Below are 16992 nucleotides of genomic sequence, written 5' to 3'. Positions count from 1 at the left end.
AAAAGCACACCACTAATAACAAACTATAAAAAGGGGAGGTTCTTTCAATTATCAACACATATTTTTTTTGCGTATTTTTGTAAAAAAATCAATAGCAAAACCTCTTCATACAGCTCAAACAGGATAAAAAAGACAACAACTGTATAACTTTATTTATTTTCTTGATTCTATTTTATGCATTTTTTTTTACAGATATTCTTGCAGTTTAAATGTTAATTAAACAATGTTTTGAAAAAAAAGATGATCTGTGTATACCAGATTTTTTTTTTCACTTATAATTATAACAATTAACAAAAAAAAAATTATTAATTATAATTTGTGGATAAGCCTGTCAAAGGAGTGAAACAAGTAGAAAATAGACGTGACATATATATATGTACTCTAGCACACTTCACCTACCCGCAGTTTGACGCCATCAGACAGCGAGAATGTGAACGCGGCTATGGCACCCTCGGGAATATTCGGCAGGCGGAACTCACTTGACGGAATCACATAGTTGTCAATCACCTCTAGTCGCTTCTTCAACATTTTCTGGTACTTGGTAACTGTGGAAAGTCAGTATTATGTGCTAATAAAAACATTAACCAAATTTAGGTTATACGAAGGTCTATGAGTAAAAATTCATAAAAACAGCTAGCAAGCACACCTAAACATAGGTTACTATGGCAATTGGTAAAAATTAGATGCATAAAATGAGTTTCATTGGGGCTATGATTTTAAGCTTGACAAGGGCTGGTATACAACATATAGCAATTCAATTTAATGTTACCTTGTTTGTTTTTTTTTAAATATCATCCTTGCTCTCGGGAAACTGTTCAGTATGCACAGGCTAATCAAGGACAACACTTTACACAGGCTTACCAAGGACAACACTTTACACAGGCTAATCAAGGACAGCACTTTACACAGGCTAATCAAGGACAACACTTTACACAGGCTAATCAAGGACAACATTTTACACAGGCTAATCAAGGACAACATTTTACACAGGCTAATCAAGGACAACATTTTACACAGGCTAATCAAGGACAACATTTTACACAGGCTAATCAAGGACAACATTTTACACAGGCTAATCAAGGACAACATTTTACACAGGCTAATCAAGGACAACACTTTACACAGGCTAATCAAGGACAACACTTTACACAGGCTAATCAAGGACAACACTTTACACAGGCTAATCAAGGACAACACTTTACACAGGCTAATCAAGGACAACACTTTACACAGGCTAATCAAGGACAACACTTTACGCTTTATTGTATTTTAGTTTAAAGAAAGTCTCTTCTTTGCAAAAATCTAGTTAAGGCTGAAGGCGACATCCCTGATAACACTGTGCAGACTGCACAGGCTAATCTGAGATGAGAGTTTACAGGCATGCATTAAGCCCTGTTTTCCCAGATCGAGGCTCATTTGTTATTGATTTGGGTCCTCAAAGTCTGTGATTACTCCTTGTGTACTTTCTATACAGAAACGACTCATCAAATAATGTAAATGGTTCATCAATCAAAGATGTCCCTCTAGATGATAAATGCAATTAAACCTTTTCATACGGTGTTTTTAAGTATTTAGCATTAATAAGGAGCATGAATTATGTCAAGTCTTTGTCCAACTTAATGTAACTTAAGCATAAAAAACGGGTTGTAACCCTTTCCCCCACAAAAGCAAAGTGAAAATGGCTTTTGCAACCAGCATAAAACCTGAACAGTTTTTATGCTGTTTGCTGCTCCTCAATATATAAGGGTTGAAAATGAAGACTAAAGAACTTGCATTTAGTAAGAAGGTCTTAAATTAAATATAATTTTCTAAGGGACAACAAATGGTAAAAATACGTAACTTAGTGGTAAAGGTTTATAACATTCTGATAGAAATTAATACCAAGAAACAGAGTCCTCATACCTGGTTTTTTCCCAGGGTCCTCTGGTGGTGAATACGTTTTCCGGAATCCAGCCCAATACGGCAAGAGTTCTTTGAACACCGCCAGCTGGGCCTCGTCAAAGATATTGGAAAACACTTCTTTACCCTGCAGATAGCGCTGTGCTGATCGTAGAGACTTCTGCTGCAACTCAGTTCCTATGTCCACCTGACAGATACATGTATATGCAAAGTTGAACAGTCTGATACTAATTATATAGCCTTTGGGAATTTCTGGGGATTTAAACAAATTACCTTATTAGAGAAATGAGAACATAGTAGTATGTTATCTATTTATTTAAGAGCATTTACATATAAATTTACAGGTATATTTTATGTTGTTGTTTTTTTAAATCGTTGGATTTGACATCGTGCATAGAAGTTTTAAATCAAAATAATTTACTGTTCACATAACATATTTCTGAAATAGTGATAAAAGATGATAATGTTGCTGCTTTATATGTCACAATTTTATGGCTTAAGGTTACTGTTGTAACCCACCATGTTGACAGTTACATATACGATTTTAAGTACAGTAGACTCTGCCAATACCGGACTCTGTGAATACCGGAACTCTCCCGATTCCGGACGGTCGGGCAAGTCCCGTATTTTCTCCTTCTATTTCTTTGTTAAAAAATGTTGAATAAACCGAACTCTCTGAAAACCGGAAACCGGACGGGTATCTCCGTAAATTTGGTCATTTTCATCGTAAAATACATTGAGTATACCGGACGGTCTAAATTCTCAAGATGCCCGAGGCATGAAAATAACAATACCTAGTCAGCACAGCGAGAGCGGTGTCACACATTTTGCTCGCGCAATTATCGATAATCGGATTAAACATACCATAAAGGTGTCAAGTCGTTACGGCGCTATGGGAGTTCGATAAAGTAATGTAAAACAAACTGTGAATGTCTATAATTGACGTGCGGTAACACCAAAAAGTGATTGACTCGATCGTTTTATTAATTATTTATTATTGCCTATAATAAACAATTTAATTAAAAAATTAATGCATGCCGTTGCGACGATCATTTTCTTGTGATCTCGGTTATTTTAAAAGATCTTATAGCCATGTTTTTTACATAAAGGAGAAATGTGCTTTCAAGCAGAGAGTGATCTTGGACTTTTTCGTGAAATCGTAAACTTCAAGAATTAGTAGGTTTTGAGATTATGAATATCTTAAAAAATATCTTAAAAAATAATTATGACGCTGTTTTTTGCTTGTGTGTATGTTTTATGATAATAAATCGTGCATCTACAACAATCTTATTTGTGTTGTCACTCGCCTATATGACAAATGCCACGTACGTACAGCACCACGCTCACTTTGGGATTAATCAAAACAAGTCGGTATGGATTTTTTTTTGCTTTTAATCGATTAAAAACACTTTTTTTAAGAATGCAATTAACATCATCAGTACCTGTGTACAGTTATCACATGGTACATGTAAATAAATATGGTTTGTTTTATTTTTATGTGATTCTGTACACGATGCATACCATGTATATTTCGGCAATATGCAAACTCTTGGTAAACCGGAACTCTGAAAACCGGACGATCAGGCCGGTCCCGAGACCGTCCAGTTTACAGAGAGTCTACTGTATTAAAATAGCTGTTGGAAAGTCTTTTCAATTCATTTTTTAATAAAGTTTACATACATGACATGAGGATGAACTGAATAAGCACCTGTAATGAGGGTGATGGCTGAATAAGTACATGAAATGAGGGTGTAGTGAAAGATCACATGTAATAAGGGAGAAGTGAAGAATTACCTGTAATAAGGGTGAAGTGAAGGATTACCTGTAATGAAGGTGAAGTCATAGATTACCTGCAATATGGCTGAAGTGAAATATTACCTGTAATGAGGATGAAATGAAGGATTACCTTTAATGAGGATGAAGCGAAGAATTACCTGTAATGAAGGTGAAATGATGAATTACATGTAATGACTGTTAAGTGAAGAATTACCTGCAATGAGGGTGAAGTGATGGATTACCTGTAATGAGGGTGTAGTGAAGAATTACCTGTAATGACTGTGAAGTGAAGAATTACCTGCAATGAGGGTGAAGTGATGCATTACCTGTAATGAGGGTGTAGTGAAGAATTACCTGTAATACGGGTGAAGTGAAGAATTACCTGTAATGAGGGTGAAGTGAAGGATTCCAGAAAGCAGTCTATGAGTGACTGGACCTTCCTCCTCAGTAACTCTTCATCCGCAAACTGGTGACTGCATTCCTGCATTGGGAAGAGAAGGGCAAGATAATTTTGTTGCTTTTTTAGAAGTTTGAGTCATACAAACTTTGTTGATGGTAGTTTTTTAATTGTTTAAGATCTTAGGGCTTTGAACTGAATAAGTTTTAAATGTATTCTGGATAAAAACAGTGTTTCAGAGAGGAAACTTAAGGAAATTGTTTAGACCTTGACCTTAATTCCTATACAAAAATAAAAAATATATATACTGTGCATTGCAACCTTGCAATATGATAGTGACTTGAATAATTCATTACATTTTGTATACAAATACTCCAAAGTGCTAAACAGTATGTTTTCCTTGGCTGTGTTAGGACATTATCTAAGTTTCTTACTAACACTGACTTATGGGTAGTTTTTTTAACATCATACAGGAAAATACAGATTATCTATAATTCCATACTGGAACTGACCTTGAATTTCTGCACTTCAATGTAGAAGAAGAGATCCTTATCAATGAGTGGCATGTTGTCTTCCTCTGCGTGCTTGGTCAGGTACTTGTAGAAGTAGAGCATCTGGATGGACATTGTGCCTGCCGCACAGGACTTGAGCGCCTTGTAGAACTCCTCACGATCATCTTTATGTGGCTGGCTGCGACCAGTCTGCAAATATTGGAAACTAGTCTGTTATTTTTTTTATTTTTTTTTAAGTGACCAGTCTGCAATTGGAAGGGGAGGGAATAGTGGCAACCAGTCAAACAGTTGCAGATTACACGATTTCAGATAAATGGCATGAAATATAGAAAATCAGTAAAACAGTAAAATAGTAAATTAAATTGGAAAAGGGCATGAATTATTGGAAACCAATCAAACAATAGAAGAGTACATGATTTAAAAAAGAGCAGATCATATTGGGAACAATACAAATACATGTATTTACCTTTTATTTACAGTTATGGTCCATGTATTAAGTCATACAAAAATTTAGCATTAGAAATAATTGAAAACAAAAGCCAATGACAAGATTGGATTAAAATTTGTTTAAACATGCAAAAAGGGACATTTTAATAGTTAACTATTGGAAACTAGTCAATTAATTATAAAAGGAACATGTTTAAAACTGAACAGCAAGTTCTAGTTTAAGAAAACTGTTAAATAAACACATAGTGTGAAATATCACATGTACACAACAATGTCACTAAAACAAATATAAATTCCCTAAGACTTGAACAATCTTTTGAACAATATATGTATGCATGATCACATTCAACACACACAAACACATGCAAGATATACAACACTTGTAATGGTGACAATTGTGGTTTAGTTATTATTATTAAAAAAAACATCAATTACTATTAATGCAACATATACCCAACCAATATTAATGCCAAACAATGCCAAAGTTACTAGTATAAATAAATGTATTTGTGTCTTGTTCTGAGAAAACTGGGAATAATGCATGTGCGTAAAGTGTCGTCTCATATTAGCCTGTGCAGTCCACACAGGCTAATCAAGGACGACACTTTCCGCTTAAACTAGATTTTCTGTAAAAAGGGACTTCCTTTAAACAAAAATACCATTAAAGCAGATAGTGTTGTCCCTGATTAGCCTGTGCGGACTGCACAGGCTAATCTGGGATGACACTTTACGCACATGCATTTTGCCAAGTTTTCTCAGAACACGACTCATTTATATATCAGGAGTGCTCCAGGAAACCGGGCCTAATTAATGGGCCTTAAACTTGGGAAACCGGGCCTAATTAATGGGCCTTAAACTTGCCTCAGATTAGCCTTATTGCTTATTAGAGGTTACATATTTGAGGTTACATATTAGAGGTTACAATTTTCACTTTAATGGAATTTCTTTTGCTTAACCCTATACCACTTAGATACATATTTTGACACATTTGTTGTCCCTTAAAAGTTACAATTAATTAAATACCATTCTTACTAAATTCAAGTTTTAAAGGCTTCATTTCCAACTCTTAGTTACTGATGAGCAGCAAACAGCATAAAACCTGAACAGACTGCAAGTTACTTGCAGGCTGTTCTGGTTTTATGCTGGTTGCAAAAGCCATTTCACTTTGCTTCTTATGGGGAAAATGTTTAAAAGAAGATAATCGTTCTTCTAAACAAAACTCCAGTTAGGAGGCAAGTGTTCCTGATTAGCCTGTGCTCACTGTGGGACACTTTACGCTCATGCATTAATTAATAATAAATAAGTCTCAGTTTCTCAGAGCATGACCCATATATATATATATATATGTACCAGTAGATATGTTATACCAGTATTTTTAAAGGATTGAGAAAACAGTGAGTACCATGAAAGGGCTGCATACCTGATGTTATCATATAGAATATGATTATCATTGTGTATTATATGTAAATAAATAAATAATGAATACTCTTGAAGCTGCATAACACATCCTCTACAAAAAGTGAACACGAAAGACGGCAAGAGTAAGAATAAGACAATTTCCAAATAAATTATATCTAAATTGAAAATCTGACAAACTTCTAAATAAAAATTCCTCTCTAAACCCATTACCTATTCTGGGGTATTCCATGAATAGTAAAGCTAAAAAATAGAGCCGCGCTCTGTGAAAAGGGGGTTTAATGCATGTGCGTAAAGTGTCGTCCCTGATTAGCCTGTGTGGACTGCACTAAACTGGATTTTTGCTCAGAAGAGACTTTCTTTTAACAAAAATTATAATACAGGCGGAAATTGTTGTCCCTGATTAGCCTGTGCGGACTGCACATGCATACAAAAAACTTTTCACAGAGCGCCGCAAAATTATTTTGATAAACATAAAACAAACCCATGTTGGTATATATGAAACAGTTAATGATCTACCATTTTAAAAAGCCACCATTCTGTTTTAAAACAGTTACACATATACATGCAGACGTGACATTGACAAGCATGTTTTTGATTACAAAAGCCACCATGCACATGCCATGCGAATATCCTAAACACTGGAAAACTAAAATCAAACACCTGTATGTGTTCAGCCACACTCTTCCATTATGACCATAAAAACAAAAACATATGGGCCGTGCTCTGTCAAAAAGTGTCGTCCCTGATTAGCCTGTGTGGAGACTTTCTGCTTTTATGGTATTCAAAGAAAGTCTCTTCTTAGCAAAAGTCTAGTTTAAGCGGAAAGTGTTGTCTCTGATTAACCCGTGCAGACTGCACAGGCTTATCTGGTACAACACTTTGCCCACATGCATTAAACTCCCTTTTCCGCACATGCATTAAACTCCCTTTTCACAGAGCACAGCTAAAATGTTTAACAACTGCAAATATAACATGTTTTTATATGACTTAAAGATGTCCATTTACAATATAAATCAAAATATTAATTAATCCCTTGCACTTATTTATAGGATACATGTTGGATTGGGAGCAGCAAAATAATAAAATTGTGATTACTTTTTGAAAAACATAATTATGAGCCTTGCTCTGTGAAAAGGGGGTTTAATGCAACTGTGTTTACTGTCATCCCAGAATAGCCTGTGCAGTCTACACAGGCTAATCAGGGACGACACTTTCAGCTTTTATGATTTTTTTTCCGATATTTTTTGGTTTACAGAAAGTCTCTTCTAAGCGAAAGTAAAGTTTAGTTGGAAAGTATCTTCCCTGATAAGCCTGTGCAGACTGCACAGGCTAATATGGACAGCTCATTAGGCACATGCATCAAACCCCCTTTTCACAAAGCGCGGCTAGATATATATGGCAAAGATACGATGAAAAGTAAATTAAGCAAGACACCCAAAGCAATTTGACCAAAGATCTGGAATACAAGCGCTATAAATTTAACGTTAGTTCCTTGCACAATCCACAATCAAATACAGAAAAAAAACTGCCATGCACTGCTCTGTCCACACGCCCATGTGAGCCAGACTGTACCTTGCTGTGAAAGCGAGCCCGTTTTGGGCGCACAAACATCTGTGAGCTCCCGGGGCCACGAGGTGTGGTTACACTGCTGTCTTCCTGATACGGGCAGAGCAACAAGAATAATGTGGGATTTGTAAGGTGGGAAAAACACTGTAACTGTAATCTTATTGAAATTACATTATATTATTGATATATTTTTTATGTACTTATGTTTTTCTTAAGCAATCATTTTATTTATGTATATTTATTCAGCTTTTTTCAGGTATTGATCTTAAATATTTTTCTGTAATTTGATGTTATTTTTATTATTTGTATTATTATTGTGTATTACTTTTGGGTATTATGATCATTATTATTACTATAATTATTATTCATATAATAATTATTATTAATGTTAACATGAGGGCCATGATGGCCCTGTATCGCTCCACTGTTTTTTTATGCGAAAAAAGCGCGCAATGCGCATGGGTTGAAATGTACTCAAGCATGTGACTTTCTCTTTCTATCCCTCGTCCCACTGGGCGCTTAAAGTTGGAAGGGTGAGCATTTTTTATATATAAATTTGGCCCCAGGGGTATAATTTGAACAAACTTGGTAGAAAACTATAAGATGTCACTACATACCAAATTTGGTAGCCCTAGGCCCAATGGTTATGGACAGGAAGATTTTTAAGGTTTGCACAAACGAGGCTTTATATAAGCATATGTTCAGTTTTGTGACCCCTGGGGCAGGGTCAAATTTGACACCAGGGGCATAACTTGAAAAAACTTGGTAGAGAACTTTAAGATTTTAATACATACCAAAATTGGTAGAAATAGGCCCAATGGTTATGGACAGAAAGATTTTTAAAGTTTGCACAAAATAGGCCCAATATAAGCATATGTTCAATTTTGTAACCCCTGGGGAACGTCAAATTTGATCCCAGGGGCTTAATTTGAACAAACTTGGGAGAGGACTTAATTAGATGTCACTACATACCAAATTTGGTAGCCCTATGCCATACAGTTATGGACAAAAAGATTTTTAAAGTTTGCACAAAATAGGCCTTATTTAAGCGTATGTTCATTTTAGTGACCCCCGGGCAGGGTCAAATTTGACCCCAGGGGCATAATTTGAACAAACTAAGTAGAGAACTATTAAATGTCACTACATACCGAATTTGGTAGCCCTTGGCCCTACGGTTATGGACAGAAAGATTTTAAAAGTTTGCACAAAATAGGATTTATATAAGCATATGTTCATTTTTGTGATCCCCGGGGCAGGATCAAATTTGACCCCAGGGGCATAATTTGAACAAATTTGGTAGAGGACTATTAGATGTCACTACATACCAAATTTGGAAGCCCTATGCCATATGGTTATGGACAAAAAGATTTTTCAAGTTTGCACAAAATAGGCCTTATTTAAGTGTATGTTCATTTTTGTGACCCCCAGGGCAGGGTCAAATTTGACCCAAGGGGTATAATTTGAACAAACTAAATAGAGAACTATTAAATGTCACTACATACTGAATTTGGTAGCCCTTGGCCCTACGGTTATGGACAAGAAGATTGTTACAGTTTGCACAAAATAGGCTTTATATAAGCATATATTCATTTTTGTGACCCCCGGGGCAGGGTCAAATTTGACCCCAGGGGCATAATTTGTACAAATTTGGTAGAGGCTATTATATGTCACTACATACCAAATTTGGTAGCCCTATGCCATACGGTTGTGGACAAAAAGATTTTTAAAGTTTGCACAAAATAGGCCTTATTTAAGCGTATGTTCATTTTTGTGACCCCCGGGGCAGGGTCAAATTTGAACAAACTACGTAGAGAACTATTAGATGTCACTACATACCGAATTTAGTAGCCCTTGGCCCTACGGTTATGGACAAGAAGATTGTTACAGTTTGCACAAAATAGGCTTTATATAAGCATATGTTCAGTTTTGTGACCTCAGGGGCAGGGTCAAATTTGACCCCAGGGGCTTAATTTGAAAAAATTTGGTAGAGGACTATTAGATGTCACTACATACCAAATTTGGTAGCCCTATGCCATATGGTTATGGACAAAAAGATTTTTAAAGTTTGCACAAAATAGGCCTTATTTAAGCGTATGTTCATTTTTGTGACCCCCGAGGCAGGGTCAAATTTGACCCCAGGGGCATAATTTGAACAAACTAAGTAGGGAACTATTAGATGTCACTACATACCTAATTTGGTAGCCCTAGGCCCTACGGTTATGTACAAAAAGATTTTTAAAGTTTGCACAAATAGGCTTTATATAAGCATATGTTCATTTTTGTGACCCCTGGGGCTGGGTCAAATTTGACCCCAGGGGCATAATTTGAACAAATTTGGTAGAGGACTATTAGATGTCACTACATACCAAATGTGGTAGCACTAGGCCAAATGGTTATGGACAAAAAGATTTTTAAAGCTTGCACAAAATAGGCTTTATATAAGCATATGTTCAATTTATTGACCCCCAGGGCGGGATCAAATTTGACCCCAGGGGCATAATTTGAACAAATTTGAAAGAGGAACATTTGTGAGAAGTTTTATCAGAATTGGACTTGTAGTTTAGGAGAAGATGTTTAAAGAAAAAGTTAACGGACGGACGCACGCACGGACGCACGCACGACGGACACAGGACCATGACATAAGCCATGAGCTAAAAATATATTACTGCAAGCTAAATAATTTACGAAATTTAAGATTTTATTTGTTTAAAATTTTGAATGTCAACAAATATTTGGATATCAAGATACATGTATACAGATAGCAATATTTGTTTTTAAAAAATAATACAAAACTTCAAACCCAATAACTCTTGATTATTATGAATATTTATGCCATGTTGTTCACATACATTAATTTAACCCTTTCACCCATAAGAAGCAAAGTGAAAATGGCTTTGCAACCTGCATAAAACTCCCAGTCTGTTCAGGTTTTTTTTTATGCTGTTTGCTGCTCATTAGTATCTAAGGGTTTAAAATGAAGCCTTTTAAAATTGAATCCAGTTAGAAAGGTCTTTTATTAAATTGGACTTTCTAAGGGACCACAAATGCAAGTGGTAAAGTATTAATTTAGGCCACAACAGGCAGTCTCTACTGATACACAGAAGTGTCCTAAACATTTCTATCAATAAGCCATTAGAAGACCTTTACCACTTAGATACGTATTTTGATGCATTTGAAGTCCCTTACAAAGTTTTATTTGATTAAAGACCTTTCTTACTAGATTAAAGTTTTAAAGGCTTCATTTCCAATTCTAAGATACTGATGAGCATCAAACAACATAAAACCTGAACAGACAGCGAGTAACTCGCAGGCTGTTCTGGTCTTATGCTGTTTGCATATAGCCATTTTCACTTTGCTTCTGGGTAGGAAAGGGTTAACACCTATTTTTACAACAGGATTGGGAACAACATCAACCAATGTAACATTTTTGTAATTGTTAAAAAACGCTATTTCTTAACCAGGATTACAGTACTTTATTAGATAAAAATTCATTACAAGCGATCTTATTGCATATATTATTATTACATTTATCATACATATTATTTGTTGATGACCATTGCTAATAGAATAAACATAAATGACTACACATTTCAAGAATAAACGACTATGACCCAACAATGCTGATCTATACAGTTATCAAAATAGTATCCAGCAACCAAAGATATCCAGATACTTTTTTTGGTATCTGTTGACATCCCTTTTTCAAATTTTACCACTTGTGATGTCCATAATTGATTTCTTAAATTTTCATATAAAGTTATAATACGGAAAATTGCTTTGAATAGTTTTACAATTCAAACATTTTGTTTAGTTCGGCTTGTTAAATTTTCACATCTCACACAGTTATAAGCGTTTCACTACGTTATCACTTCAATATACCACTAATAAAAAAAGAATAGCAAAAAGATTCGGCCAAAAAAAATCCAATTATAAAGTAAATTATAGACTTATTTAAGGCATGTCTTTTCACTATACACTGCTTCAATGAGAAAATTTATTTTGTAAAGCTTACCAATTAAATATAGATCCAATATGTAAATACACTTCAACACCGTTATTTCGAACACCGATAATCCGAAGTCACCGTTATTTCGAAGTATTTTTCTGGTCCCGATTTTGATTCTTGTTTGTTTAATGTAAAATTTCATTGTTAATCCGAACTTCGTTAAACTGAAGAAATCGTTAATTCGAAGTGATTCTGTCGGTCCCAACACTATAATTCGCACCTAATTATCAATCTTTAATCCGAAGTCAAAACTGCAAAATACTGAGCGTAATTTCACACCTTTGTCGTGGCGCGTCAAAAGCCGATAATTACACCTTTGTCGTCTGCGCAAACGCCGGTGTTCAGAGAGACATCGCGTATTATTAAAAAAAGGTTAATTCATTTCCGAAAATGTATGCATATGTATGTATGTCTGATAAGTTGTGCTATTCGTTTTATTTTATATGTTCTGTAATTAGAGAAAAATAAAAACAAGAAAAGAATCGTTTTATTCCCCCGTTTGCTACGAGTAGAAATATATTGCTATCTGACTAGTTTACGTTTTTAAGTAACGTTTCATTTTTAAGGAATCAAAGAAGTCCTCTGTCAAATGTTTATTTGGAATTATCGTTAATCCGAAGTTTTTTTAACGATCCCGACGACTTCGAAATAACGGTGTTGAAGTGTATTTCAAGAAGAAAATTAAGTCTGTGGTGATAATTTTTTTTTTTTTAATTCTACTTTTGTTTGGACCATCAACTTAACAAAGTAACAACAGTAAGATACTACATTTTTATATAAAACAATCCTCAATGAAGGTTTCTTCTTCCACAACTTACATGCTACCTCATGTTATCTACTTAATGACTATAACTGCACACACATACATCATGGAATAATAAGTAAATACAGATTCCCAGGACTACCAATTCATGCAATCCACACAAAAGTACATGATGTTATGACACGGTACACATGGTTTCCACGGTTACAAGACCATGCTGAACACTCTTACTACCTGGGATGACATGTAAGTAGCCGAAGTATCCGTGTACATCGACGCCTCTGTGCCCTCGCGCTCAAAGTGTACTTTGCGGGACTTTTTGTTTAACTTACTGATTGTAATACGCACTGACGGATGCGAATACTCACGCTCCAAATCTTCATCATCCTATTATGCATATAAATATCCACTTATGGAAAGTTTAGTGTTAAACTGTTGTACCTGCCTAACATTTCTAAGTGAGATACAGTTGTTTCACACTGACCAAAGATAAATATACATGAACTTACTCAAGAAACGTTTTTGCTAAGTTTGAATATAGATCATATTGATCATATTAACCAATCCATTTGAATGAAATCTTCCGCTAATAGTTTGTAATGAATCTAAGGGGATAAATTGGTCCATTTTTTTATCGATCAGACTGCAATAATAATTGTTTTGACATATAAAAGGAAAATTCAAGGAAAGATAATAATTGGTAAACATCGATTATAATTCAAGGAATATTTATACATATGGACACTATCTGGAAACAAGTATTTGGGAAACAAAGGTCAACAAATTGGCCATCGAACATTCACTTGCCAAATATTGCTGTCTTTTCTGAAATTGCAATTTGTGATTTGTACTTACACACATGAAATCTTATTTTATTAATAGTATATTCAAACTGGTCCTGTCAATATTTTTTCATCTAATTGTTTCAAGTGTCCAGTTATTTACAATCGTGGCAAAAGACAAAGGGGCTATAACTCACACAGTGAAGGAGGGTTAATCAATTCATTCAATGAGGGAAGTGTGAATGAAGATAACAAATTATTGTCACTGATAAATCATCAGTAATAGTAAACAACACTTTAAAAACATGACAATTCAAAGCTAAATGATGCTTAACCCTTTACAACTTAGATACGTATTTTAAGGTATTTGTAGTCCCTTAGAAAGTTACATTTAATTAAACGCCTTTCTTACTGGATTCAAGTTTTAAAGGCTTCATGTCCAACCATAAGATACTGGTGAGCAGCAAACAGCATAAAACCTAAACAGACTAGTTACTTGCAGGCTGTTCTGGTTTTATTCTGTTTGCACATAGCCATTTTCACTTTGCTTCTGAGTGGGAAAGGGTTAACTCTTTCAGTGTTGGAACCGAATTTTGAAGGCCTTTGCAAACAGTTTGGATCCAGATGAGACGCCACAGAACGTGGCGTCTCATCAGGATCCAAACTGTTTGCTATTCTGATAGTATTCTTTGAAAAAAATAAAAGAAAGTGCTAATTTTAGAAATTCTGCAGACCACATTTCAGCAGACGACAAATTTCCCAGCATGCAAAGGGTTAATCAGTAAACCAATGGAAAGAAGGTATAATCATGAGTGTAAGAACAAATGATGACATCAAAGTTCATAACAGGTCTTAAATTTCAGTGTCTATTCTTTGACATATGCAAAGAAAAAATTGTTTTTTTGTTAGTGTAACTAACACATTTTGTAAATTCTTATTAGAGAGAGAGAGCAAAATTAATACAATAAAATTTAAATGTAATTAACTTTTTGAAATCAGATAATATCAAGAAAATTCCATATTCTTAGTGTAACCAGTAAACTGAAGAAATGGTATGCTAGTATTGGCCAAGTAATTGCCTAACTTAAACTAGCAGATTCTAACTCAGTTACGTAATTGCATGTCACAATACAGTATAAACTAGCACTTTTTCACAAACGTAATTACTGCTTTGACACATGGCATAGAAGCCATGCCTACCACTGGGCTGAAGGGCATACATCTCAGAAATGAATGGATAACTGTGCACAAAAATTGTTTGTTACACATTTTCTCCTCCACCGGTGATGACATATATTTCAATTTAAAATTCAATTCCTTGAGAAATTTGAAAGCAAAGTTTGATCCACATACTTGAATACTACGGCCACAAAAATGGCTCAAGTCAAGGGCACAATATTAAAGAAAGTGTATAACTATGGGCATGAAAGCAATGTCTTGCTTCATGGAATTGACAATTTTGAAGATTCAATTCAATTGGGAATGTTGATGTTTACTCCACTAACATTTATGTGGACAACTAGTGGACAAACGGTGGACAACCTGACTGACCAACATCCCAACAGAATGACTCCAATATACCCCATCCCAAGTTTTGTATAATATGTGAGTCTTAACTATAAAACTTTACCTTCATATCATTTTCAAATCAAAGGTCACATTCATAAAACTGAGGAGGAAAATCTGAAGCTCCAAAAACAATTAAAACATAATAATCTATAATTATCATTATATATTTTCTGTATGGTTAACAAAGGTGTATCTAACTCTCCGCACATCAAACACAAACAAATTACTAAATCATTATACTTCTTCACAAAGTCATTATTCTAGGAACATTTTTATTCTTAAACAAATAAATACTTAAGATTGTCCTATCGAACTTTATGAATCGAAATCCAGGAATGACATGAGCCTACCTTTCCCTTGCCACGACCCTTCTTCCAATTTCCCCCTGTGTCGTTACCGAGCCTCATTGTCAACTCTGCCTGCGAAAGCTTAACTAGGTCACCAGGATCCATCCCCTGTTCATCTGCTTTTTGCTGAAAATTTGACAAAACAAAATCTAAGAAAGAATGCATGCGTTGTTTTTTTCTTAAAGACCTAAAGTCTTAATGTATCAGAAATACTTCTGTTTGTGTAGACAAACATCAATCAAAAAAGATATAGATCAATTATAGTGTGATTTAGTGCATACAACTTTGAAATATGTTTCTTGGTACGAGTTAATTGTGCATTACATTACTGCTTGCAACTAAATAGTTTTATGTTGTTAATAAAAAGGGCATTTTGTTATGATTGCTTACAACTAAATAGTTCTTGAATTGTTCGTCGATTTTCACATGCAGGGTGTGTTGTATTTCCTTTAAGACAGCAGTCTTCGGGCGTTCCTTGTCTGTAAGTTTGTGTTTGATTTTCTCCGGTAGTTCAACTTTCTTCTTGCCATGTGGATCTATATAAGTCCTGAAACAATATTTTGTAAGAGTGAAATTTAAAACGAAAGTGCACTGAAAGCTGGGTAAAATTATAGTGCGGTGGCATATTCACATTTTTTGGTGAAGACAGTTTTCTAGTAGATAAAATATATTGATGGAATTGTGAAAAAAAATGTATACAATATTCTTTAATTTTATTTAATGCACCGTCTCCATCAGTTTTCCTGTACCCAAGGCCTTAATTGTTATGACTTAATTAATTATTCAGAAACTTAAGCATTTGAACTTCCCTCAGGGAAAATGAGGTTAAATGCATGTGTATTAGTATTGTCCCAGATAAGCATGTGCATTTTATGGACTTTTTAGTTTAAAGGGAGTCTTATGCAAACCAGTATAGGCGGAAAGTGTTGACCATGATTAGCTTGTACAAATGGCACAGACTACATGTATAATCCTGGGCAACATTCTAAGCACATGCATTAAGCCACATTTTTCCTGAACGCAATAATAAACATGATGTATAATCAACATGGTGCTAACTTCTGTATGAAGGTAGCGTGTTGTTCCCGTCTCTGGGCCTCTTTCTTGTTGGACCCATATGACAGGAAGGTCTCGATATCCGTGAACAGCGCCACCGCATTCTGGCTCTCCTTGTCCTCGAGCTCAGCAAGGTGCTTCTTGAAACTTGAGATGATTCTGGGGGAAATTGTGCAGTGAAAATATTTACTGGTAAACACAAATGACTCATTATGAAGTTGAGGAAAAAAAGTGGACTGTTATAATAACTGATAAAAAAGTTGGTGCATTGCAATGTAACATGATCCCGCAAAATAAATAGTACATTCTGACCTTAACTGGTTATTTGTATGGCATATTTTTTAATTAATGAAAAGATGTTACGATACTGCTGTAGAAAAATGGATTGCAACCTTTACTGGTAAAAACTTCATGAAGATTCGTTTATATTGCTATCTCTTTAGGACAATAATT

At 34.9% G+C, this 16992-nt stretch overlaps 1 protein-coding gene across 15 annotated transcripts in view; it reads right to left on the bottom strand.

The window, feature by feature from the left end:
- LOC127874696 (uncharacterized) overlaps positions 1 to 16992 on the bottom strand; it is an 82206-nt gene that overhangs the window by 15286 nt on the left and 49928 nt on the right. For 13 of the 15 annotated variants that reach the window (XM_052419215.1, XM_052419221.1, XM_052419217.1 and 10 more), the window contains 8 exons: positions 16543 to 16698; positions 15874 to 16030; positions 15487 to 15609; positions 8023 to 8106; positions 4585 to 4773; positions 4058 to 4156; positions 1903 to 2086; positions 400 to 545 (listed from right to left, as the gene is read on the bottom strand). In XM_052419215.1, coding sequence (XP_052275175.1) covers positions 400 to 545; positions 1903 to 2086; positions 4058 to 4156; positions 4585 to 4773; positions 8023 to 8106; positions 15487 to 15609; positions 15874 to 16030; positions 16543 to 16698 — 1138 coding nt within the window. Of the gene's footprint in view, positions 1 to 399; positions 546 to 1902; positions 2087 to 4057; positions 4157 to 4584; positions 4774 to 8022; positions 8107 to 13592; positions 13611 to 15486; positions 15610 to 15873; positions 16031 to 16542; positions 16699 to 16992 lie in introns of all 15 variants that reach the window. The other 2 variants (XM_052419224.1, XM_052419225.1) reach the window with 2 other exon arrangements.

Source organism: Dreissena polymorpha, chromosome 3, assembly GCF_020536995.1.
Source record: "Dreissena polymorpha isolate Duluth1 chromosome 3, UMN_Dpol_1.0, whole genome shotgun sequence".
Lineage (NCBI taxonomy): Eukaryota > Metazoa > Mollusca > Bivalvia > Myida > Dreissenidae > Dreissena > Dreissena polymorpha.
This window is presented reverse-complemented; position numbering and strand designations above follow the sequence as displayed.